At 41.6% G+C, this 23,258-nt stretch overlaps 1 protein-coding gene across 2 annotated transcripts in view; it reads left to right on the top strand.

The window, feature by feature from the left end:
• The first annotated feature begins 3,444 nt into the window (after positions 1–3,444).
• The window catches only part of Gask1b (golgi associated kinase 1B), a 54,016-nt gene continuing 34,202 nt past the window's right edge, over positions 3,445–23,258 (top strand). Inside the window, exons 1-2 of one of the 2 annotated variants that reach the window (XM_028754947.1) lie at positions 3,445–3,554; positions 4,861–5,996. In XM_028754947.1, coding sequence (XP_028610780.1) covers positions 5,090–5,996 — 907 coding nt within the window. In that variant the 5' untranslated portion in view covers positions 3,445–3,554; positions 4,861–5,089. Of the gene's footprint in view, positions 3,555–3,910; positions 4,083–4,860; positions 5,997–23,258 lie in introns of those variants that run through there. The other variant, XM_028754948.1, reaches the window with a different exon arrangement.

Below are 23,258 nucleotides of genomic sequence, written 5' to 3'. Positions count from 1 at the left end.
TAGAGGTTGAGACAGGGTTTTCCTATGTATCTCTGGCTGTTCTGGAAATTGCTATGTAGACCAGGCTGGCTTTGAACTCATAGTCACCCCCGCCTATGCCTCTGAATTGCTGGTCTTAAAGGATGTGTTATGACATCTGACTGTTGGCATATGTTTTAAGTGTTATGTGTGGTTTGTTTATGCAAACATTTCTGGTAATTCAACAGCACTATTGGAACACACAGCTTTAAAGAAATGATACCACATTTCTAGGGAAATTAGACTGAATGAATTGTGGTGGGACATTTCTTTACTGGGGCCAGGAGCATCCTTTTGCTCTTAATCAGGTTTAGTCACAAATCAAGAACACATTTAAGACAATGAGACATCTCTCAGAAATATGGCTACTGTATCTCTTGCTTATACATGATCAATTGCAAGCTGTGACAATGAGTATCACATCACAGATTTATAAGGATATAAACCTGAGGAGACAGGTTCTCCCAAAGTGATTATTCCACTGCAAGTTAGTGTAGACATGGAACTAAGTAGAAATGGTTTCTATGAGGGACCATCTCATATTGCATGGATGTCTACTACAGATTTCTAAAAAAACAATATAAGAAATGGAACTCTCTGCACACAGTTTAAGGAAAAAATAAAATATACAGTGCTATTTAAACAGCAGGAAGATGGTATGGTAGCTTACACTTGTAGTGTTAGCATTTGTGAACCTGAGGCAGGAGGATTGCTGTGCATTCTAGGCTAGACCCTGTCTCAAAATAATAGCAAGATCACCACCAGACAAACAGCAACGGCAATAACAAAAAATAAATAAAAAGAAAGCCAAAACAAAGCAAAACAAAACAAAATCTAGTTAAAACCGTATTCCTTATTACCAATTATGCATCTGTATCACAGTACTTCAAGGATTATGAAGTTGAATACTTCAGCTCCCTGGGTAGGCAGCTTGGCACTGTCCAGGCCTGGAGTGAGAATAGTCAGCAAACACATGAGTAATTTCTGTAATTTCTGTGTGGGAAGCAGGAGAAAGGCTGCAGTAGAATTGAAGTTCCAGAAAAGTGGTGTGTCCTGTGCCCCCAGGATCCACTGTGTACCACTGTGTGCCCCCCTGGACTCAAACTCCCCAACCTTCTGAAAGCTATTTGCAAAATAAAGAATGCATAGGAGCTCTCATTGAAAAGTCACTCACTAAATCTTCCCTTTTCTTTGTTGACCCTTGCTTGTTACATGTTACATACCCAAGAATGGCCACTCACTGTGTTCTGTGTTCTGAGATGAAGTGTGGGTCACCACATGAAGAGGGTTTACCCATGTAAACCAAGGGTGCTGATGGATACTGTTGAATCACATCCCTTATGAGGCAGGCTAAGGAAGCCAGTTTGCTGGTCATCTGACATGCTGCTTGAGAGAACAACTGGGAGAGGTGAGGTATAATAACTCATGTCTGAGGGGACGTCAGTAGCCAGCTGGAAAGATGCTGTGTTATTAATCCCCTTGAAGAGACTGCAAGATGCTCATTGAAGGGTACATATACCCCACGTCCAAGGAACTGCTCAGTAGATTCACAACAGTTTCAAAGGGGAGATTTTCTGCTCTCCCCCCTACTCTATCGAACACTGGGATACCTGGAGGCAGGTTTAGCATTTGGTGAGTAGGTAAATGGGTCCAGAATGAATTCATTACACAGGAAACAAACAAACAAACAAACAAACATCAAATGGTTCACCTTGATTTTTTGTTTTAGTAGCGTTTCCTGTAAGTGTATGTGTGTGTGTGTGTGTGGACTTGAGATAAGTTCTTACTTATTCCAAGCTGGCCTCTAACATATTCTTCAGCCTCTAGATTGTAGGCATGAGCTTCTGTGCCCATCTCCTAGCCAAGCTTCTTGAGAGGACAAGATAGCTTCTGCAGAGGGAACATGATTCAACTCTAAAATGAAAAGATTTGGCTATGTTACAGAATCAAACATTTTAATAAGTTATGCGGACACATCTAGGACTTTATATCCCCTCCCAGCACAACCCCAGTGTAGAAAGAGGAGTCCTGGATCTCACCCAGTCCTAGTTTCAGCCAAGGGGTTTGAAGAAGGTAATGAGTCCTCAGCATAGGTTTGATCACAGTGGAAGCAATGATCCACTAATTGATTTCTGATTACATCAAATGAGCCTCGTCTGCTGTGCTGATTTTATTTTTACAACATAAATAATTTCTTATGCTTGTTCCCAAGTCTACTATAGTGGCTTTGCCTTGGCATGGTGGGTTTCAGTAGAAGGTTCTTTGAGAAATTCAGTAAGGTGTGGCTAGGAGGAGATAAAGACAAACATAGGTCCTTCCATCAGTGCTGCCTCCTTTAACCACAAGGGGGAGCCCTCAGGATGAGTACTGTTGTCTGGCTTTTGGATGTGGACTCCCCAATACAGAAGATTAGACAGGTTCCAGTAGCACCACAGCAAGTGAGGGGAAGAGCCATGTTTGCTCCTTTTTCTGACTTATCCTTTGCAGACCACATGGCTTAGCTTCTGCTAATCCCTATTGTGACAGAAGGAGGGGAATGATGAATTGAGCCATTCGTTCCTAATAATGAACATTATTTTGAGGTAAGCTAAATATTTATCAGTGCATATAACCTTTATCTGCTTCCTAGACACCCCCTAAAGTTGTCTTTAAAATGCCTGGAAGAGGCTTATGACAAGTGTTTATTTTTTAACTTTTTAGTTCAATACTTTATGTTGTTGAAAATAGGACTTTAAGAGCTCCCACATGCCAAGCAAGTTTTCTATCAGCAAGCCACGTCTCAGCTCATGGCTTTCCTTTGTAAAGACTTAGGTCAGTTAGTCTTTTCAATATGTGGAAAGTGTAAGATAGCAGTTCTGCCATTGTCCCCTCTCAGAAACTTCTGAGACACCCTCATGTTCATGGAGTATGCTTTAAGAGTTTTGGAGCATAAAGAAAATGACTTCAGTGCCTGAATTCTCTCTCATGAAGTTTAGCCAAAGCCTGTCAGAATTTCAACGTTCCATCTCTGTTTTGTCTCTTTTCACTATGTATCACAACTTTTAAAGTCGGAGAACAGTTTGAGAATGGGAAATTCTGTGCTTTTTTTTTTTTGATTGTATTGTATAGCATCATATTCTATTCACTTCCTGTCACATCACAACCTTTTGTCTAAAAAGGGGAAATCGTCCCTATCCCATTGGTGGCTTCTTGTTTGATCCTATTTGCTGCAGAAGCAAAGACAAGTAAGCTCGGTGAGACCCCAAGGTCATCTGATCCTGCCTTTGTGCCAGGACATGCAAATGACCCAGGCCAATCGCTAACCTGTTTTCAGAAGACCTCCAATCAGAAGGGGTCCAGGCTGCCTTCTGAGTGCTGTTGCTGTGTTCATTTGCATGCCGCAAGTGCCTTCCCATCTCCCGCACTCCTATCTCGTGCTTCTGTCTTCCTACTCATTTCCAGTGACCCTCTTAGTTTTGTCTACTCTGCCTGGCCGCTCTTTTCCCTCCAGAACTGGTGGGAGACAAGTGTTAGTCTGCAAACAGCCCAGATGTAAGGTAAGTTGCAGGCCCTGGACTCTGGTGTCCTGTTCCCCCTCCTCAACTCCATAGGGTCAGTCAGGGGCCAGTGGCACTCCTCATTTTACAAAGATATTTATTTGGCAACGGAGTCTCCACCAACCTCAGCAAACACTTCAGATCACTTCAACTTCTCAAGGCTGACATTTCTCTGTCGCTTAGCAAACGGGACACTAGAGGGCTCCCAGGGGCTGAGAGGAGCAGAAAGTTGCTTGAATGAAAACTGGCTCTGAACTGTGTTTGGAGAAATTCAAAATTAAATTTTATTTTTTTTAGTCATCTTTAAAAAGAACCTCACGTGTCTGAAAACGGTGCAGCAGTCAGTTTACAAATCATTCTGCTTTGCTGTTAGAAGGCGGCAGCTTTTAAGGCTGAGCTGAGATGTTTGAAAGGTGGAACACTCTTGACCATGAAATATGTTCTCCTTACTCGCCTCAGCCTTTCAAAGTTCTGTGCATTAGAGTCAGGGATTCCATTCTTCCTGGAGCTAAGCGTGGGGCCAGCTGTGTAAGTAAAGTTTTGGTTTTCTTTTTAATCTAGTTTTTTTCTCTATTAAAAAATGTGAAGAAAAAGGCAAAAAACTTAGATTCTTTTCTTTCATTTTTCTCTCTTTAGTGGAAAGAAAAGAAATGAAAAGCAATTGTGTGTGTGTGTGTTTGTGTGTGTGTGAGAGAGAGAGAAAGAGAGAGAGACAGAGAGAGGGAGGGAGGGAGGGAGGGAGGGAGAGAGAGAGAGAGAAGGAGAGAGAGAGAGCGAGGGCGCAAGCGCTCATCCTTTCCACTTTCCAAGCTATACAGACATTAAGGGGTAGTTAAGTAACAATTTTAGATATGAAACATATTTTGAAGACAATATAGAAATTTCTGTTAAGAGAGTATGTTTAAATATGAACTCACTACTTGTTGTTTTTGCTCAAATAGTTAATAAATATCTTATAAAAATTAGGGTGCCTATAAAAATCTTACAAAGTATTTATTTCTTGTCTTATTTCTGAATTACAAAAAGGAGGTCTGCAGGGAATGATCCCGGTTCATGACATTTGAATGTTTTGCTTCTCAGATGTAGTGGCTTTAACTCTGAGCTTTCAAATGCTCTTTGCAGCTAGTCTTTATTACTTTAAAGTGAAATCAGACTCACACACCTATCTTGCTTCCGTGTTTTAAACTTTACACCAAACTTGGTAGAATTTATGGAAGGAAAGGGTTACTCGCCTCTTTCCTCTTGTAGAGGAACTGAAATGGGTTGAGTTAGTGACTCAGTCAACTCTGTTTCCATTCATTCCCAGAGTCAGCCCTCCTTTCTCCTGGGGAAGGCTGATAGGAGTTTAAAAGGCTTGCGGTGGCCAGTGCACAAAGCGTTCCCAGAACCCGCAGCGACCCTTCTCTTTACCTCTGCCTGTTGGAGACCACTTAGCGAAGCCGACTGGACGGCTGGATTCAGGAAGCCATGAATCATGTCACCAGGAGCCAGCTGCAGACTTTAAACTCAGTTCAGCATGTGGAAGCGGCAGAGAAATGACCTGTCCAGACAAGCCGGGGCAGCTCATAAACTGGTTTGTCTGCTCCCTGTGTGCCCCACGAGTGTGTAAACTTTGGAGTAGTCGGCGTCCCAGGACCAGACGGAACTTACTGCTGGGCACTGCATGTGCCATCTACTTGGGCTTTCTGGTGAGCCAGGTGGGCAGAGGCTCCTTCCAGCATGGGCAGGCAACTGACAGGGGACCACCCAACAGTCACGACATCTTCAAGGTACCCTTCCCGGAGATTCCTCTGGATGGTACCCTGGCCCCTTCAGAGTCGCAGGGCAATGGAAGCACACTGCAGCCCAATGTGGTATACATTACTTTACGCTCCAAGCGCAGCAAGCCTGCGAATATCCGTGGCACGGTGAAACCCAAGCGCAGGAAGAAGTATGCGGTGGCATCTGTAGACCCTGATCAGGAGGTGCTGGTTAGACCATCTCTTATACAGCAGGAAGTTGCACGGGGAGCAGATGCTAAAGTACTTGGCTTTGTTCAGGGTTACCTGACCAAGGTTGGTGAACGACCTTGGAGGGTGCTGCATGGTCCTGGAGTCAGAACTAGAGGTTCAAACTTGCAGCAGCTTAGGGTCCAAGAGAGCAACATTAGGATTTACAGTGAGAGCGCCCCCTCCTGGCTGAGCAAAGAAGACATCCGCAGAATGCGCCTCCTGGCTGATGGTGAGGTGGCTAGCATCCTACCAGCAATCTCTAAGAGTGGTGCCCGCTTGCTGGTGTTGGAAGGGAGCACCTCAGGCTCTGTGCCTGGCTGCGGGCCTAGCCCCTGTGGGCTTCTCAAGCAGCCTCTGGACATGAGTGAAGTGTTTGCCTTCCACCTGGACAGGATCCTGGGTCTCAATAGAACCCTGCCATCTGTGAGCAGGAAATTAGAGTTCATCCAAGGTAACAGATTCACTTGCTTCTTATTTGCAGCTGCTGGGGATTTGGGATTGTTTTCTGCTTTCCCCTACTCTCTCTGAATTATTTTTCCCACCCATGTTTCCCATTTGGACAGCAGCAGCATCGTCATCTTTCCATATGCGTGGCATTCTTCTTTTTCCCAGTCTGGTTATGTTAGAGTTCTAGCACACAGCTGTGCTGGGCATGTGAGGGTAAGCCAACACTGGAATCTTTGCTTTCCGTTTTTCTCTGTGCACTTTTCGTGGCGTGTTAAATCCAACTAAAACCAATGGCAATTTGCACGGTGACAGGAAGCCAGGGTACAAAGCTTGCTGAAAGCCCTGCATAGAACCTTGCAGTTTTCTACGGAAACTTCCTTCCTAGGATAGACGGTTTAAAGAGTAAGGGGTTGGGGGTGGGGCGTAGAGAAATGATAGCTCAGTGGTTAAAAGCACTCAATGCTTTTGCAAAGGACACACACACACACACACACACACACACACACGGAGTTTCACAACTGCCTGCAACTTTAGTTCAGGGGTATCCAACACTGTCTTCTGACCTCTGTAGGCACCAGACATGCATGTGGTACACTTACACAAATGAAGACAAACACTTCTATGCATAAAATAAAGATTAAATTAAAAAATAAGGGGAAAGTGGTTATCTTTCCTCAGCAAACAATCTTTGTCAGAGGCTCAGGCAGGACTGACCACATAAGAGCCAACTCTTACCTCGACTGTCACCAATGGACTCAGCCTCTTAAATAAAGAAAGAACATAAGGTGAAATCACATGTGATTTCTTCAAGCTTCATTGTTTACAGAGCCTGATGTGTCCTCCTGTAACACAAAGGTAGTGTCTAGGGCGTGTGGCCACTAACTGAAGTACAACTTTGCAGTGCTGGACTCTGGAAATGATCACGCTACATAGAGGACAGTCTCTGAATAAGAATGCCATGTCAGGGTCGAAATCCGAAGTATACTCAGTCAGTGACTTGTGCTGGAATGTAGAACAATCCAGGGTGAAATATTGTAGTCTCTCTCTCCAGCTGTGAAATGGCAATACTGTCCACCTCATGAAGTTGCTTGTAACTCACACATAGAAAAAAGTTCTTGACACAAACCAAACCTTCAATAAGTGTTGGCCATTGTCGTTCTTCCCCTAGGTACATGAAATACCAAGTTCCTTGAGATGCTTTGGGCCAGCAACCCTCTCAGGTCATTTTCTTTTGTGAACAAACTAGCACTAGAACTCTGCTAGCTTGACTATGCCTATTTTGTGCCAGAATTCCTCTTAGATATTTGATTCTGTTCCCTGGGTTTCTAGAATGAATATATATATATATATCCATATCCCAAAGATTCAGTTTGAAGAAATCTCTGACAGTGTCCTCTCTCCAACCCTCTCTAAGTGGCAGTTGAATTGCGGCTCAGTATGACGAGTTCCATCCCTAGGGTTTTGTATCAGATGGCTTCAGTGGTTGCTCTGCTCTTGTTCAGTGATCTCTTCCCTTCAGTTTTTAATTCATGAAGTCAGATCAGCTTCCTCAGGAGCATGAAAGGACTCACATGTACATCATCTTATACATGTGGCTCGTTACAGTGAGGTAGGCGACAAGAACAGGTCAGTCCCAGCATGCAAGGAACATTCTCAGGCTTCCCCTTCCTATCTTGCTGTTTTTCTACTGATTTCCACTGGGCGTCAATTTCCATGTCAGGACCTCCTATTGTAGCTCAAGCTTAGTTCTGTGTGAGCATGTCTGAGCTCCGAAGGAGATCTGGCTCATTCTATACAGTGCTATAATGTCTTCTCTCCCTTTCCCACTGGTCTCTGCATCTGGGAGGCAGTTATGTTTTCTGTAATTTTTTTTATTATGTGTCTGGATCCTATTGGAGTGTCTAACTTACTGAAGATACTCAATGAACACGTTGAATGAATTGCAGGAATTCCTTCTTGCCTTGTTTCTTCAATGCTTGACAGCAAATCTGTATCTGCCTCCAGCTTCTATGCTAAGGACAAGTAGTAGTATTTTTATCCTACATCCAGGCTGGGATTCTTCTGGAGTGCTTCATGAAAAGGTTACTGTGGAGGCTAATGACAAATATTCCTGGTAGCCTTGTCACAGTACAAATACTAAGGCTTCTAGATGTGTTATGTTGAGGACTGTCAGCTTGGTGTACTGGTATTACGCTAGCATGATTTAATGTTGGGTGTTCTGTAGGAGGAGCAATACGATTTGTTTAAGTGATATGGTTCTGTCTGGAAGTACATCTTTTTATATGGAGGACAGAGTAGTAGTTAACACATCTTGTATGTAGTCTGTCCTAAGGGCTGCTTCTGTTCTTTGACTTTTACTTGGGTTTATGAAAATGCATTTATGTCTCATACAAAGAAGACAGCTTGTTTGAAGAGCAGAGTTAAGTGTCTGGGTTCTCTCACTGACTCTCCAAGAATCTTACATAGTTGGCATTTAAAAAAAATCCTTAATATGAGATGAAAGACAAGACTGTTCAGAGTCATAAAAGGAGAATGAATTCTTAAGACCATAAGGAATAAAGGCTCTATGTTCTCTGTATTTTATCCTAAATGTCCAAGTTTTTTCTGTTTTCACCAGTCAGCTTCTTTTAACAAATCCTTTAAGAGCCACAAGGCATTTCTTTTTCTCTCCATATACTTAATCAGAATCTCAGTCATTGAATACAGTATCACAGGTGACCAACATTCATCCACACATACAGGCTGTGGAAACCTCTTCTCTCAAGGGAACAGCAGCCTGTATTGTAACCATGGCTCACTGAGTGTCACTTCTCACCAAGCACCATGCTGTTTTGAAGAACTGGCTCTCCATTATCACATGAAGTTCACATAAAAGTTCTTGGAAGTGTACTCCAGACACAAGACCTTGGAACTCCATGATAGGAAGTTGATGAATATGGAGATAGAAGGCCAAAATAAATATTTTTATTAAAAGCCTATGGAAATAATTGGATATAAAAGGGATGTGTAGCATTCCTAGGGAGATGCAAAGAAGACCCCTGAACAGTTTGCCCACTCTTTGTCTCCCAATAGAAGCTTTCCATTGATTCAGTCCAGTGATAAGAGGGTCCCAATTACAGACACATCTCCCCTCACCATAGGTTTATGCACTGGGATTAGAAGATGCACGTAATATGGCTAACTGAGGCCATTATCATTCAACCTGTCTCATCTTAAGCATGATCAGGATGCATCCAGGAATATTTATTTTAGCCTATAGCTGGGCAAAATCATCTACCACAAAGCCTGTTTTGTAATAAAGGCTTGTATACACACAAAGAGGTGTCTTTCATACACATGATGGGATGTAAAAGACAATATCCAAGTCATGCCTGAAATATAATATGCTAGAGATTGTTGGTTGTCTATGTTCATAGTCAGACGGCTAACAGGGTCTCAGTGCTGCCACCTGACATTGCTAAAAAGCACCATCAGATACTGCTAGTCCAGGGAAAGATCAAAACTCAGAATTTTAAATATGATTTCTACAGAGTACTCTCATACCATCATAAAGTTGAAAAGTTATAAATTAATTTGAGCTACAGTGCAGGGATTGTCATTATAGACTACTGTCAACACATATTTTTCAAGATTAAAAAAATTAAATTATATGTATGTGTGTATTTGAGTATTTGGCTTATGCATGTGAGTGTAGAGTCCTCAGAGTTCAGAACAGGGCACTGGACCCCCTGGAGCTGGAGTTATACATGGTTTTGAGCTGCCTGATATGGTTGCTGGGAATGGAACTGGAATCTTTCACAAGAGTAATATGCTCTTGTAACTACTGAATCATCTCTCTAGACCTGTCTTCACAATTTTAAAAATTGATAAAAGAAATAGTGATTCAATCATCACAGAATTATGAATTCAGATTACTCTTGGACCAGTTCTTGGTTTTAGAGTGATATGTTTTAAATGAATCTCTTTGAATATAAAAATATGTATTTGAAATCCATGGACTTGCCAATACTTATACTGAGCTATTTTCTGGAATGCTGCAAAGCTATTCTAGAAAAGAAAAAAGTATATATGGGAAAGTTTGTAATTAGGTAGAGAATGTCAGAAGCATGCCAATATACAAGATCTGGTCATTCTTATAGACACAAAATTATGTTTTATGGCTATCTTTGAGGGAGGTCTAAAGATAAAAATAAATCATTTTTTAAAAAGGATCCAGTTTTAGTCCCTCTTTAAGCATTTAAGATTAAGAACCATAAGCCTCTGATGGGGAGAAAGAGGTTGGCTGGACACCTGTTTAGGAAGAAAGAGCAACCTACACAGTGGCTGAAGGCTAATAGATCTAACCTGTAAAACTGGTTAGGCCCAACATGGCTAACTGGGATGATGCCTAAGAGTCCTTTACTAAAGGACCTCAGAGTCCTTTATCAAGATATCACCAACTGTGCACTTGCCTAACATGGATAAGGTCCTCTGTTCAATGCTAAGCACCACAAACAAATAAAGAAGATAAAATACCAGTAACATCTGATATGTAGAATTGGTAATGAACACGAGAGAAAAGACATCACATATGCTGCAGGCACTATGTGATGTCTAGCTGTAAATTCTTTGTAAATGCATCTTGCTGCATCTGACACTGAGGCGAATGTGGGAAATCACATCTAAGGATTGAAAGTGGCAAAAAAATCCCCTTCCATTCCTGGCATTCCTTGCTTTTCTTCACCTTAACTAATGAATAATCTTTTCTGTTTTGTTTTGTTTAAGTTTGCCTACGAAACCAGTGATCTAAAATCCTGAGGCTCACTCACATCTTGAAAAACAACACCCACCCTTGGGTATGTCGTACTGTCATTGCAGTTTTAGATAAAGCCCAATTTAGTTTTATAAAAAAAATGAAATATAACAAGATATTCTTTACAGTCATATTCAACTTGTCCTCTCTTAAAGACCTAGTGCTAGACATAATGCAGTATATAGTAATGGTGTTGTTAGCCATGCACACGAGACGAGTTACTACCATGCACTTGGAGTCATAGTGCATGGGGGAAAACCCAGAGAAGAGCAGAAAAGCTAACCACCGAGCCGCCATTTTATTAAGTGGGGAAATTCTGAAGCTATATAAGGTTATACATTTCTCCCCAAGCCACATGGTTAGTGATTAGTAAAGTTGGAACTTGTACCTGATTCTTTACAGGCTAAGTCTTCCACAGGTTGCTTCTGTAAACCAACCCCATGTTTTAAAATACTATCTGGGACAGTCATCGGAGAGTGAACAAACTGCACACATTTTAGCATGATAGTTTCTGGGGTTTTTTGTTTGTTTTTTGCTTTTTTTTTTTTTTTTTGAGACAGGGTTTCTCTATATAGCTCTGGCTGTCCTGGAACACACTCTGTAGACCAGGCTGGCCTAGAACCCAGAAATCCACCTGCCTCTGCCTCCCAAGTGCTGGGATTAAAGGTGTGTGCCACCATCACCCGGCTAGCATGATAGTTTCTGATTGTGCTACTACAACAACATACTATTTATTTAATATTTATTTAAGTTCGACTACATAACTCTGACAGTGTTTTTGCTCTGAGGAAAAAGTGTTGATGTATCTCTCTGAGATTTGCTATATTTATTTTTAAATGAAAGCTAAAATTCTGATATTTAACAGATTTTCTTGTTTGTTTTGAATAGCCGTGAGCATGAAAATATGGTTGAACATGTTAGTTTGTTTTTTGTCTCTCTTTTTTTTGGTGCAAGATTCTCAAATTATTGCCAAGGGCACCAGGTACACATGGTGTTGTGTCGATATATTCAGATAACTTTTTGAAAGAAAAATTAAAAACTTTTAATCTAGGGAAAGACAAAACAGACTATGACCATGTGAAAGTCAATGCATTTAAAAAGGAAACCCAGGGCTGGCAAGATGGCTTAGCAGGTAAAGGCGTTTGCTCTCAGTTCTGTCGAGCCATGTTTGATCTCTGGAACACACATGGTGGAAGGAGAGAAACAACCTCTGAAAGCTATCTTTTAACCTCAACAAGAATGATGGCATGTGTTTGTTCTCCCCCCAAAATAAACGAATGAATGAATGAATGAATGAATGAATAGATAGATAGAGATACAAAGACAGATAGATAGACAGGCAGATAGATGGATAGATGACAGATGAATGAATGGAAACCCAGTGCCATCTGACCCTTGAATTAGGAGCTTTGCCAAAGCTCCCCTCGAGTGTGCACGTTTCTGTGAATGGGTCTCGAGAACACCATTTGGGTAGCATTTAAGCATCTTGCTATTTTTCATACCTAGCATGGAAGATGCATTATGTATGCTTTATTTTTAGGATGCTGTTTTATTGCCATGGAGCTGTCATACTGAATTAAGGTAGGCTAGTTCCAAGAATTCTGTGCCGCAGAGCTGCTTAGATGACAAACTACAGGCACCCCACAAACCTCCATTTAAATTCATTGTGGATCCCAAGTTGCTCACTGTTTCCCAACTTGCATTGCCTCTTCTTATTACAGAGCAGGAAAAATATATTGTGTGCTGTTTTTTTGTTTTGTTTTGTTTTTTGCTTTGTCTTTTCAACTTTCCTGAGGAAGCCTTTTTGCTGGTGTATCTGCCAGGGTGGAAGAATGGCAGCTTTGCTTTCCCTGTTGTTTCAGGGGTCAGGTAGGGATGGAATCCGTCTGTTTGGAGTTCTGAGAATGCCTTTGGAAAACACACTGGTTCTGATTGCTACAAACCCTTGATATGTCTGCAAACTTTCTTAAAATATTTATTTAGGAGATTATAATCATGGCTAAATGTTGAAATTTCTGCTCAAAAGCACATTCTGTCTTTTATCAGAAAAGCCCCCGGGCTATTTCTTTAGCAATCATATTGAACTGGCCAGCTTAGTACTTGCATTCATTTGGGGACAGAAGTTTCTGAGCTGCTTTCCCAAGCATCACTGGCTGGCTGCAGTGTCCTCTTGCTTGCCCACTACATACCTTCACAGACTCACTGGAGACCTGGCAACCTTCTGCTATGCATCTGGAATTTCTTCCTTGATCTCACAGTGGGCTAGGACAGAAGCCACAATGAGTGGTTATTATGGAATTCACACTCTAAACATGTGCCTCAGCTCCATGGACATCTACTCTCCCGATAGGATTGTATTTATCTTTATTCCTTTAACATATGTTTATTGAGCACCCACTTTTTACTAGACATTCTACCAGTCCTTGGGGCTGCATCCCTGTACAACATAGCCCAGGGGAGCTATCCTTGTGGACCTGACATCACTGAGTCGTGTGAGAGTGACTCTTACTGCCACTGATTGCAGGCTTCATTCGACATACCCCTGACCTCAGAGACATGACCTCTCTCTCTATGGACTTCATCTGTTGCAGCCCTGGGTTGGTGGAAGGACTGAACAGGTTCAGGAGGACCAGGCAACTTTTCCTACCTTAGTTAAGGGTCAATGCTTACGACGTCAGCACAGTTTGGATGTAATGAGCTCCATCTATTGGCACTGAATTTGTCTGTGAAGCACTGCCCCAGAACTGGGCAGGGAGATGCACTTCCCTATTTAATAGCCATTCAATTCAAATGTCTGTGTAGCTGAGTATGTACTGCCTGTGTTTGACTCCAGATCCAGTAACTTACTAGTCCTTATTTTTTATGAGCATAATAATAATGATTAGAATAATGATATTTACAATAATAGTTAACCTGGCCTTGTCACTAAAATTAACCCCCTCTCTCTATATATATATTCTCAAACACTTATAATAGGGCCTACTGCATGCTTATACATGCGACCTTTTGTTTTCATTTCGTTTCTAAGCTGATCTAGCATCCTGTGGTATGCTTTTTAGATTGTCATAGTTTCTCAAATTTTACTTGAGATAAGTAAATGGTCACCCACAATGAATCTAAAGCAAGTTCCGTAGCTGGCAATGGATGATGCCATTGTTTTTAATTTTTGGAACTGAGCGCGCTTTCCATTCAGTAGCTCATTAAGTCCCATAAGTGTATCATACACGATTTCCTTGTGGTACAGATTTCCTGTGGAGAAACTGAAGCCTAAAAGATAGCATAGGTCCCCGCATGATGCACAGTGAAGCTAATACAGATATAAGTTGGGAGACTTCAGTAGCCTGATCCTTCATCATCCTGCTTTGCTGCCTCTGCGATCAATCATGCCACAGGAAGGCCTCCAGTGATTGTAACCTCATCCCTCAGCCATCCAGATTGTACCTTGCTTTCAATAGCCTAATGGTCCTGTCTGTCCCGAGTATAGCCCCGATGCTTTCACAGTTCGCGCCTCTTATCCATGGCCTGGGGTCAGTAGGTGTGCGTGTGTGTGTGTGTGTGTGTGTGTGTGTGCAGTTTTCCACCACTCCTTTCTTCTTCCTGAGTCCTGTAGCATCACGGATGTGAGAGTCAAGTGCTAATTGTTGAGAATGAGGGCACAGAAAGCTCTGCACGTTTCCCAGCTCTGTCTCTCAAGTTTCCCCCAATCCTTCTCATTCGTTTTTCAGGGAGGGCCTCGGAATCGAGGATTACCGGGGTCTCACAGCAGCGGCATGTCTACTCTGAGTCCATTAGCCATGTCTTAGAACACTCGAGTTATACAAGGACATTGGGGGATTACGAAACAAATCATTCATGTGTCCAGATTGTTTTTACGTTCATTTAGGGGTGTGTTTGTGTGTGTGTGTATCAGAGGACGACTTCCAGCCGTTGTTTCTTTTTCACAGTGTGATCCAAGGCTCAAACTCAGGTTATTTGGTGTGCACTTTAACCCACTAAGCCATCTTGCTGGCCCCAGGACAGTCTCTGAGAAGTCACTGTGCGTAGAGCAGGAGCTGGGATCCCATGTAGAAAGGCAGACAGCCTGAAAGGCTTGTGAAGGCAGTGTATCCTCAGGAAAATGCAGGTAGTTTTGAACTGGAGACTGGGGCTGGAGGGATGAAGAGAGGCAAATTTGTCTTTGATGGGCTGTATGTTCTTTATCCTGTGAGAACCTGAGTTTTGTTTTCAGCATGTGGGGGATGGGGAGTGACTGAGGGTTTTAGAGAAGAGAATGATATGGTTGGGCTTGTGTTACAAGGCTACTCTTGTCAGAAACTCATGACTCCTTTCACTTACATGAATCCCAAGGCTCCACAGACTAGGTTACCCAAAGACAAGGAGGACTTTCCCTCCCAAATGTGGTTCTTTGTAGAGTCTGGTACCCTTACCATACCCCCACCACCCTGGACAGCCGACTTCTCTCTCTCTCTCTCTCTCTCTCTCTCTCTCTCTCTCTCTCTCTCTCTCTCTCTCTCTCTCTCTCTCTCTCTCTCTCTTCATAGCTTTGTCTGTCCTGGAACTCACTATGTAGACCAGGCTGCCCTCAAACTCAAGAGACCACCTGCCTCTGTCTCCTGAGTGCTGGGATAAGGGATGTGCTACTACCACACCCAGCCCTGATTCCTGCATTTAAAAATAAACACCGAGGCAAGAAGAATGTAGGGGTTTCCATTTGTGAAGTAGAAACTCTTAGGGAGTGGCTGCTCAGGGTTCCTCCACAAGCAGAGCCCAGAACAAAGGATAGTTTTTAAAGTAGAATGGATAGCTTAGTTCGCTTGGGCAGGTCATGTTAGACAAGTCACATGGCATTCTTCCCTGTTCCCAGGCTACACACTCACCTGAGCTGTTAATCATCAATAAACCCCGCTGGGTTGAACTGAGCTCTGTTCAACCCAGAGATCAACTGTGAAGTGAGTGGTAGTTATTTGAATTTTGAATACATAGACTTGTTTTTTTGTTTTTTTGCTGTTTGTTTTTTTGCTTGCAGAAGTGGTCTAAATTATCTATAGATCTAATGCCTCTTTAATCATTGTTGTAGCTGATAATTGTGTATACTTTTGGGTTGTACTTAGATATATAATATATATCATATATTATATATATAGTGTATAATTGATAAATATTTTTAATGTGGCATGGTAGGCTAATTAAACCTATCACTTCAGATACTTGGTATTTCTTCATATTAAAGCATTTTAGCTGTTTTTAAAAGCTGGTTTGAGATGCACAATGCATTATTATTTTGGTCACCACTCTGTGCAACAGATCATGAATTTTTAAAAGCGCTCTCTGTTTCCCTCTCACACATGTATGCACATGGATGTGTTTTCACCCCTGCACTTCAGATGTCCTGTGTCTTTCTCTGTTACCTTCCACTGCACTCTTTTGAGACAGTGTGGAGCCTGGCACTCATTGTCTTGGGTAGACTAGCTGGATCTACCTATCCCTGACCCCACTCCAACCTCACTCACAGCACTAAAGCTTAAAGCATATGCGGCCACACCCAGAATTCAGATCCTTAGGTTTAGGTTTGTGCCACAAGTTCCTTATCCCCTGAGCCATCTCCCTTGTCAGGAGTTCATTGAATCTTCTTGTCTCATCTAACTGAAACTTTTTTTTTTTTGGTAATCATATGGTCTCAAGTAGCTTAGCTATTCTTCCTAGACTCTAGAAACTCTTCTAAGGGTTCAGATATTTTAGTTTCTGCATATGGTATTGTGCGGTATCTGTCTTTGTCTTTCTGTCTTGCTTTGCTCAGGCCTCCTGTTTTTTCATGTTGTCCTGTGTGACAGCATATCCCCTGCAATAGACTGAATAGTAATTCCATTGTGCACATGTAGTAGCACATGATGGCGGTCATATGGGTTGCCTCCACTTCTTGGCTGTGGTGAGGGATGCTTCAGTGACCATGGGAGTGTAGACTCCTCTGTGCAATTCTGGTTTCAGTTCCCTGGAAAGGATCCAGGAGTTGGGTGATAGGGTCATATATTTTCCTTTCATTACTCTGAGGACCCTGCAAACAGTTTCCCACAATGCTGGATTAATTTCCCTTCTCATCAACAGTGTCTAAAGTTTCTCCTTTCTCCAAATAATAGACATTCTAATCAATATCTAGTGATGTCTTCCTGTTCTTCAATTTATATAGAAATCAATTTCCAAGACAAATCCTGAACTCCACATCTTGGTTAGTGTTATAGCATCTACACATATGGAAGCTACATTATCTTGTCTTTAGCTTTTCTCCTTCAAAACAAACAAACAAACAAGCAAACAGACCCCCAAAACCAAGCAAACTTTTTGAACCTTATAAAGATTTTTTTCCCTTGTTAGACTTGTCAAAGCTGGTGTTTGTTTTGTTGGATTTACACAGTCTTGCAGGATGAGTTGAGAAAGTTCTTTCTATGTATCTTGGGTAGGTTAGTATCTTACTCAGAGTGTTAGGTCTTGCCTCTGGTACTGAAGAGATAGTGATGGCTTCAGGATAGAAGCAATAATGTATGACTTTTTTGTTTACCCTATCATAACAAGCCCTGAGCTGCTTCTCAACAAAGCTTCCTCACCTGTGATTTCCAACCATATGTCCCAGAGCTCAGCTCAGTCTTTAGTTTGTCACTGTTCCTGTTTGTCCACTTCTTCACCTGGCCTTTTAAAAACCATGCGGTGTGTGTATACTTGCTTGGTTATATTAACTTCTAGATGTGTAAGGTTCAGCTCTTGCCTGGAACCCCAGGGAACTTCCATACTTTGTTTATATTTCTTCTACCCCAAACTTAGGATTTTATAAGTCCAGAGAGTAAATGATGCTTTTAAATACCTTTCAAATGGCTAGACAAATTATAGTATCAAAAATTCAGACTACCTGTGAGCTCTGGTCAACTCCTTCCAACTCAATCCTCTCTCAAGCCTATCAAAAATCCCACATTTCTATTTGGGCTTCACTCATACATGTTAGATTGTGACACTCACAAGTTTCAAGCTGAGGGATTTCACCTGCTTGGTCACGGCAGTCAAACTATGTACATATAAGTAACATTATACAGATGGAGCAGGTTGAATATAGATTGTTTAGGAATATATGTGTATATACATAAATCCATCCAATAACAATTAATGAAAAAACAGAGTCCATAAATTTGAAGAAGAGAGGGGAGGGGTATGTAGGAGGAAAGGGACGAGAAAATGTAATTATATTGTAATCTCAAATATAAAATTAAAAAATAGAGATAGGTGGAAAAATTGTATGTGTCTGCATGTCTGCATATATATATATGCATATACATATATATGCATATATATATACACATATGACCTGAGAGTAAGAGAGAGACACACACACAGAGAGACACACAGAGATAAAGAGACACAGAAAGACAGAGACACAGACACACAGAAAGACAGGGGGAGACTCACATAGAGAGACAGAGAAATATAGAGAGACATAGAGACAAGAGAGATTCAGAGAGTTAGAGAGACATAGAGAGATGCAGAGAGAGAGAGAGAGAGAGAGAGAGAGAGAGAGAGAGAGAGAGAGAGTTAGAGTTGGGGGAGAGGGAGACACAGGGAGAGATTGTTTGTAGTACTCTTGGGAGTGCTAGACAAAAGACTGAATAGTGTGCTCAAGCCCCGTTGCTTGGTATATTGAGATAATTTCTCTTTCAAGTAGCTCAGGCTAGTCTTTAAGCAGTAATATAAACTAGGCCAACATGAACTCAGAATGCCTTCACTTCAGTTTCTGTATGTTAGAATGTGGTGGGCATCACAACCATCATCTGTCTACTACTTTGGAAAAGATTTATCTTTGAGTTATTTTTATTTACGTGTACTCTTGTATACATATGTGTGTATGTGTGATACCTGTGAGCTGGTACCCATGGAAGCCAGAAGAGATAAGATCCCAGGGAAGTGGAGTTGTAAGAGTTTGTGACCTATTAGGTGTGGGTGACAGGAACTGGGCTCTGATCCTCCCAAAGAGGAGCAAGAGCAAAGTGATTGAGCCATCTCTCCAGCTCCGTATATATATTCATTCCAAATCTTGCTTTGCAAGGCACTGAAGAATAGTGAAGTTAATAGGATTTGACAAGTTTACCTACCTAGACACTTTCTACAAGGCCGTGGAGCAGCATGCATGGACACCTTATTGCTTTGAGCAGTGAGTGATCTGTAGTATAAGGCTTTCTGTCAGTGACTTGTTGATGCTTAAGATGGAGCCCATGGAATTTATTTCCTGCAATGAAGATGCCCCACCGGTTTTGACTGGCCTGGGCTTTCTTTCAAGGATCTGTAGAATTGTGTTCAGTGAAAGGCCTGATGCTGAACTTTTACTTCCTTTCAGTCTCATTCATAAGGAGGCTTGGAACTCGGCCCATTCGATAGAAAGGACTTTTGATTCGCAGCTCAGAATACTTTTGCTTATTTTTGTCTGGTGATAAATACGGGCAGACTATTCACAATCCACCAGTAGGCTTGGCCTGCCCCTATGGTGTAGCAAAACCAGTCAGCCAGTGTTTAAAGTGAAGGGCATTTAATGCATGTAGACAAAGGAGATTGTGTAAAGCATACATTCTTGGTTAACTTTCATGTCCATCTTCCCCAAAGAATGTCTTCTTTGTGCTGTTGAGTCAAAAATGACTAAAGAGAACATCAAAATTCTGAGGAGATATTCAGATATTGGAAGAGAGGAGTTTTTACTGGGCAAGTCTCATTTTTAAGACAGCTGTGTAACCTTTAATTTACACGGACATCCAGACATCTGTTAAAGGCTGCTTCCCACTACTCTGACAGTTAGAATTTTATCTCTTCACCATTAAGATTTCTCCAGAGAGCACAGCACTGCATCATCTTGACAAATCTGAATGGAAGGAGATGAACACTGCTCATTTCAAAAACCCTTCAGGGTGAATGCGTTTAACCAGACTCCTGTATTCAGAGACCATTTTCCCATCATCCCTTCTGCTCTATCAGTGCTCCTTTACTCCTCTTAAAAGCTGTATTTTATATAATGGGAATTCTCCCCTCAGTGGCACTTACAGTGCCGAGACTTGCAGCTACACCAACAGGTATTATTACACACTGGGTACCACATTCTTGACTCCTGTGGGAAGACTGAACAGCAAGCGTGGAAAAGCAAGAGGCCAGTGCTCCTCCACTCACCAACCAGGGAGCCTCAGATCTCTGGCTTTGTCTCTTCTCTGGGAATCCTTTTCTACAAAAGGCAGAAAAAAATGTCTTTATGTTTTTCTGGGGAAACAAGGATGATCATGGAGAATGACCATGGAGAATAATTGATTGTGTCTATTTGCTGAACTACCTTTACCTTTGGCAGTTTAAGAAATGATTTATTAGCTATCAGCATAGAAAGTATATCCAATGACTGCATGTGTGCCTTTAATCTCAGCACCCATGGAGCTGAGATGGGAGGAATGAAGGTTCAGGTGCAGCTCCAGCTCCAGCAGGAAGCATGCAGCTGGGTGATGGGAAGAAACCACGAGTTGTGGTGGTGCACACGTTTAATCCTAGCACCTGGAAAGCAGGAGCAGGTGATCTCTGTGAGTTTTGAGGCCAGCCTGGTCTACACAGTAGATTCCAGGTCAACTATGGCTATACAGTGTGACCATGTTTCAAACCAACCAACCAACCAACCAACAAACAACAGGAAAAACAACAAAAACCATCAAAGAGTTTGATGATTTATAGAAGAGACTGATAAACCCATGGGCACAGAGCTTGTGGCCAAAGATGGCCTACTACCTATTTTGCTTTTATAAACTGATGTCTGTAATTTTACAAGGCTGAAAATAGTAAAAAGGTTGATAATATTACTGTAACAATTGAAAATCATATGGATTCACACTTTAGTGTTTACAAAAAAGCTGTGTTGGCTTAGTCGTGACCAGTTGTCACTTTCCTGTCTGCCACCCTTTTGTGCCACTGTGACACTGAGCCAAGCATATAGCTGAATGGCTGTGGTAGAGAGCACATGACTGGCAAAGCCCCGATTACATCAGTACTATTCAAATATTGGATTGTAAAATAGACATCTGTATTATAACATTTAATGAAACAACTATGAAAATCCACATATTTCTATTTTTTCCTTTGTGTAAGTTTTGCTTCTTTATCCTGTGAAAATTTATGCTTCATGAGAGCAAAACAGTTGGTACCTACTTGTATATAATTTAGCTTCAGGCTCTAAAACACTACCTGGCATATAGTAGTTGCTTAGTAAGCAGCAATGGTTGGGTGAAGACTTATGTTTTATAAGACTGTTGGAGGTGTATATGTAAAACAGCTGCTATAAAATTATTATTGATTATGCATTTATGCTAAATACTAGGATGAGGGGGTTTATTTATTTGTTTTATTTTTTCTTTCATTTCATATGTCAACATAAAAATTTTTACCTGTTAGTGAGTTACATGCATACACTGTATAATGTAGAAATCAGGGTAAACCTATCTAATGTGCTGGTCTTACAGCAGTGGGGTGGCTACAGGTAACAATCATATGCCGAATATGTTCTAAAACCTTGAGGAAGAGAAATCTGAGTGTTTCCACCAGGTAGAAATGACAAAAGTTTGAGAAAGAAATTTCTTCTTTATAATAGTCTTATTTAATAATTGTGAAGTCAGTTTATGAGATACATGCTCACCCCTGTGACATGGAAGAGGAGGAGGAAGAGGAGGAGGAGGAAGAGGAGGAGGAAGAGGAGGAAGGCTTGGAGAGGCTTGTCACTTGTCTAATGTCACAAAGCAAGGAAGTCAAACTAGAGAGCAATAGGTCTGTTGGGTTCCACAGTCTATGCTTCAGCCATGAGTTAGCCATGTTCTTGTCTTAAAAATTTAAAACTATTTATTCAGGTGAGAGGGAAGAGGGCAGGAAAACTTTAGAAAACAAAAAACCATTTGTCGTGGGCTGCAGACAGCGGGATTTTTCTTCCCTATACATTATCATGCAGAATTTTCTTTTTATTTGATTTTACAGTAAGGCATGGATGCTCTTAAAGATGCAGAGAGGACCACAAAGGTTCCTCTGACTTCTGTAGACCACTTCTCGCTCCTCCCAGGACTTGGGTTGTGCAGGAAATAGCTCCTCAACTTCCTGTGGACATGCAGTATTTGGCTTTAGTTACCCTTGAACACTTCCATGCTCTGGTATGAGAAGGGCTCTTGGTGAGTCACAGTGTCCAGGTCACTGGTCTACAGCCTCTTACAGTTCTGATGTCCCATGCACTTGTCTTAGAAAGTTGCACGATATTTTTCTATTCATAGTTGGTCACACTGGCCTGGCTTGTCTTCTTCATATGATAGACAGATCTTACACAGATTTTATTCTCTTTAAAAAACAAGTCAGCACACAGTATTTGAGGCATACAAGATTATCTAGCTCTTCTATTTTAGAATAGAATTAGGTCTCAGGAGCCCCAATCTCTTAGTAAAAAGGAAGTGGAAAGGAGGAAAGGAACAGTAAATTCATGATCTTTTAGCTCAGCTTGAGGTTCTTTCTTTCTCTTAGTTGTGTGTCAGTGACTGTGGTGTACCTACTGTGTATAAACCAAAGTCCTTGCACATGCTCTATTCCACAGGCACTATTGATGAAATGGAGGAGGAATTTTCTTTGGGACAGGCTGGGATGGGGGCAATTAGAATGGTTGAATCAATGTGCTTAAACCGTTGGTGTGCCAGCAGCTGACTGTTTCCTGTAGATAAGAGCACTACAAGATTCAAACAAGGGGGGGTTGAGTTTCTAGCTAGGTGAGGAAAGCTGTAGATTTCAAACATCTCAGGCCATTTTAAAGGGCTTTCAGCAATTCCTAGCATGTCTGGACACTCCCATCAGAATTCCTGAGGACTCCGTTGTTCAGGCTTGTTCAGAATGAGTTAAGGGGGCTTGTAATGGAGTTGTTTCCTTCAAGAGCACCGCACTGACTTTTGAATTATAAGCAACCCTGATCATCACCATCTCTGGGACTTTACTTGGATGAAATGGGGGCTTAAAATGATAGGTCTGGCTTTAAGCCTGAAATGTTCAATTGACTCCATCGTGATCTTCATGTTGGTGAGGATTCCACAGGGATATATTATAGTTTATTCAGTTTAGCAGTGATAGAAATTCCATTTCTATCCAGTGGCTCTCCAACTTTAGTGATATTTAAAAAAATATATCATCTATGCACATGCAGTTGAAGAAGTGATATTTGCTTAAAGACACCTTCTGAGGCTATGGGTGAACGTGTGACCCCTTCCCAGGAGCACTGTTGTACTTGCAGGCTTCTATCAGAAAAGAAAAACACAAACAAAAACACTTTTTTTTCTCCTACTTTCCTTCTTTGGAGACTCCAGAAATTGATGGGAAGCATCCATTTTCTCTTTGAAATTTGCAACTTCTAAAAATTCTCCCCACCCCCAGCATCCTGATGTAGCCTCAGAAAATCAGACA

Source organism: Grammomys surdaster, unplaced genomic scaffold (assembly GCF_004785775.1).
Source record: "Grammomys surdaster isolate TR1022 unplaced genomic scaffold, NIH_TR_1.0 126039, whole genome shotgun sequence".
Classification (NCBI taxonomy): domain Eukaryota; kingdom Metazoa; phylum Chordata; class Mammalia; order Rodentia; family Muridae; genus Grammomys; species Grammomys surdaster.
Note: the sequence above shows the minus strand (reverse complement) of the source record. Positions and strands in the feature narration are given on the sequence as shown.